We start from the raw sequence: 3,116 nt of genomic DNA on the forward strand, positions 1-3,116 counted from the left end.
AAAGTAACAATTCAACCTAATGGTTGATATTAGAAGGGTTTGGCAATTTTCTTCATATCAAAAACAAGTATAAAAAATATGATGCAATAAGAAGAGGAAGCTACAATTAGTTTAAAAAAGAAAAAGGATTTTAACTAGCTCATTAATACAAACAAAACTAACCGCATCATAAATAGGAAGTTGATCATAGGCTGGTCGAACGATTTCAGTTACCTTCATCAGAACATCATTATTCAACAGAGACGATTCGTCTAATAATTCGATCCAGATTACGTAAACAATATTTGGCATAACATTTTCATTGTTAAATATCCCATCATTATCCAGAACCCACTGCAAAAGATTCAAATATAAATCCACATCGAATCAGCATCAATTTGGATTATCCAAATGATTAAGTTTGCCCTACAAGCAAACGATTAAGTCTTGTCCTCCAAATTTATGGGCAAATATTGGATAATCACAATAAAACTAAAAGTACAAATAAATTCAACACTTCAATTATTTCGCTCATAAAGTTGAAGTTATCAAAAGTGTAACAACTGGAGGATAAGCACTGCGCAACAATAATTAAAAGATTAATAAATTAAAATCTAATGAAACCATCATAAAACAAAATTTTAGGATAACCACAAAAAACAACAAAAGTTACCTCAAAATGCGGTGACCAAACATACTGTTCAAAAGTGCTATCTGAATCATTCGATCGACAAGGTGTAGCTGCAACTGTTTGAATCTGAAAAAGTTAATATCATGAAAGGAAAAAAAGACAATTTTGACAACTTTCTTTTTTCTTTTTTTCTTTTCCTTCAGAAGAATGAATCCTGTGACCGCTTTTTATTTTGAGAAAATGATAAAATTTGCAATTTTGAGAAAGCAGTTGAAAGGACAACGCTAGTTTCGTCAAAGGAAGAGCCTTTACTTAATTATTTCAGGCCATTAGCTTTCGGTAGACAAGGAATACTATCAATTTCTACTAATTTATTTAATTAAATATGAGACCATAATTTGCGACAATGAGCATTTCGACAATTACATTACTTTAAATATACATAATAGCTGCCATTATTTCCTCTTTTAGTCTCAACAGTGTTGGCCCAAAACAAGCAGCGATATTATCCCTCATCATAAAACTCTCACAAGAATGAACCGCTACCTTCTTTAGATCCTCGATAATAATTTGGAACATTATCTCAAAATGTATTTGCGATAATTTATAGGCAAAATAATGAATACTATATGAATTAATTATTCATATAGTGAATATTATATGATTTAATTATTCATATAGAACAACTAATTCATATAGTATTTACTTAATTAATTGTATGCAACAAAAATTAAAACTTATCGAAATTCGGGTACTTGTTGAACCATCACTATTATACAGCTTTACAATTTTGGTCGGAAGAATTGGTGAAGAAGCTTCAATGTTTGGTACCATCGAATCATCACTAAACTACAAAACGAAAGAAAAGAAAATATATCCAAGAAACAAAAGTCATACACTTTTTTTTCTTTAGTTGAAAAATATTTATTCATCCATTATCATTCAATTGCTATCTTTATATTTGTTTTAGACACAAGTTTACACTGATTCATTTTTTTTTTGCCAAATTATATTTAACCATATGAAGGTCACTTACATTGGATGTAAAAGTCAAATAATACTTCACTAAAATATGTTTCATCTTCTCATACCAGAAATTGGTTTTTCGAAGTAATGTAATTAATGATCGAAATATGCAATTGAAAATACGAAATGGAATATAATTTAGCATTTCAACTTATATCCATCTACTCATAATCAATGAAAATCAAATGAAAAATAAATAAGTGAATATTTTTCCGATGGTATATATTAAAGTAAATGTTTTGAATATTTGTCACAGCTTTTTTCTTTTTTAATTTTGATGAATAAAAAATTACAGCTTAAAATATCAAAATGTGAGCTAAAATAAAATCGAAATAACTCAATAATCAAAATATATGAAAGGAAAAATACATAATTTTCGGTATAATTTTATATTCTAGCTATAATAGTAAATTGGAATTTTCTCACAGTTAACTGCACAATCTTTGCTTCTTTTCGAATTTAAGTTTGAATTTTAATTATAAATATCATTTGAAACTTAAATGTAGAAAATAAATTACTATAGCAATTTTAAAAAATCATCGAAAATCGGTGAAATTGCAAAAGAATAATTATAGTTCATAAATCCCTAATTATATAATTCTTCATTTTTCTTTCTTTTTTTTTAAACTGAACGCTTCGTTTAATATAAATGGAAATCAAATTCAAATTAATAATAAAATCAAATTAATCAATTAGTTAAATAAAAATAATATTGTCTTTCAAACTTCGTAAATCACTTACAGAGAAATTGATCCAACTACCTGGTACAATATTTGTTGTTATTTCACAACTGAATTGATAAATTTTATTCTTCCTTAAAACTTTAATTCGACCATCGAATACTTCCAAAACAATACCCAAATAGTATGCGCCATACATTGTAATCTTTAATTATTTATGAACGATTAATAATAAACATTAATAGTTTCGACCAATCAACTCAATTTTAATTAGTTAAATTTAAAAAAAAAAATAAAAAATTTCAAGTAAACTTTCTAAAAATTCTAAGTTTAATTCTATAAATTCTAAATTTCTAATTTTGAAAAATATATAAAATGTATAGAATTAAGTTAATTAAGTTAATACATTATGAAATAAATATATGGAGTGAAAAAAAAGAGCAAAAAGTAACAATAAATGGAATAAACAAGTAATTATATGAATAAATTTATTAAACTTAGCTAATTTGATTAATTCATAAAATGAAATAAAATAATCGAATTTGAGAAAATAGGCCAAGCATAAGGTTTTTGATTAATTCATAAAATGAAATAAAATAATCGAATTTGAGAAAATAGGCCAAGCATAAGGTTAGCCAAGAAAACAGGTACAACAAACAATCTCCATCGATACCCTTATAAAGATGCATGTCTGACTATTTTTGTACATGTGCTTTCGTGTACCTTACGTGTCTGTCTGTCCGTCTGTCTGTCTGTCTGTCTGTCCGTTTGTCTGTCTGTCGGTCTGTCTATATATATAT

The 3,116-nt window shown here is 26.5% G+C and overlaps 1 protein-coding gene across 1 annotated transcript in view; it reads right to left on the bottom strand.

Annotated features, from left to right (window-relative positions):
• The window catches only part of LOAG_17987 (hypothetical protein), a gene marked incomplete at both ends in the record, with an annotated part of 5,215 nt that extends 4,026 nt beyond the window's left edge, over positions 1-1,189 (bottom strand). The window contains 3 exons of the mRNA XM_020450657.1: positions 163-333; positions 653-736; positions 1,157-1,189. Coding sequence (XP_020305637.1) covers positions 163-333; positions 653-736; positions 1,157-1,189 — 288 coding nt within the window. The remainder of the gene's footprint in view (positions 1-162; positions 334-652; positions 737-1,156) is intronic.
• Positions 1,190-3,116: the final 1,927 nt, after the last annotated feature.

This window comes from Loa loa, assembly GCF_000183805.2.
Source record: "Loa loa unplaced genomic scaffold supercont3.167, whole genome shotgun sequence".
Lineage (NCBI taxonomy): Eukaryota > Metazoa > Nematoda > Chromadorea > Rhabditida > Onchocercidae > Loa > Loa loa.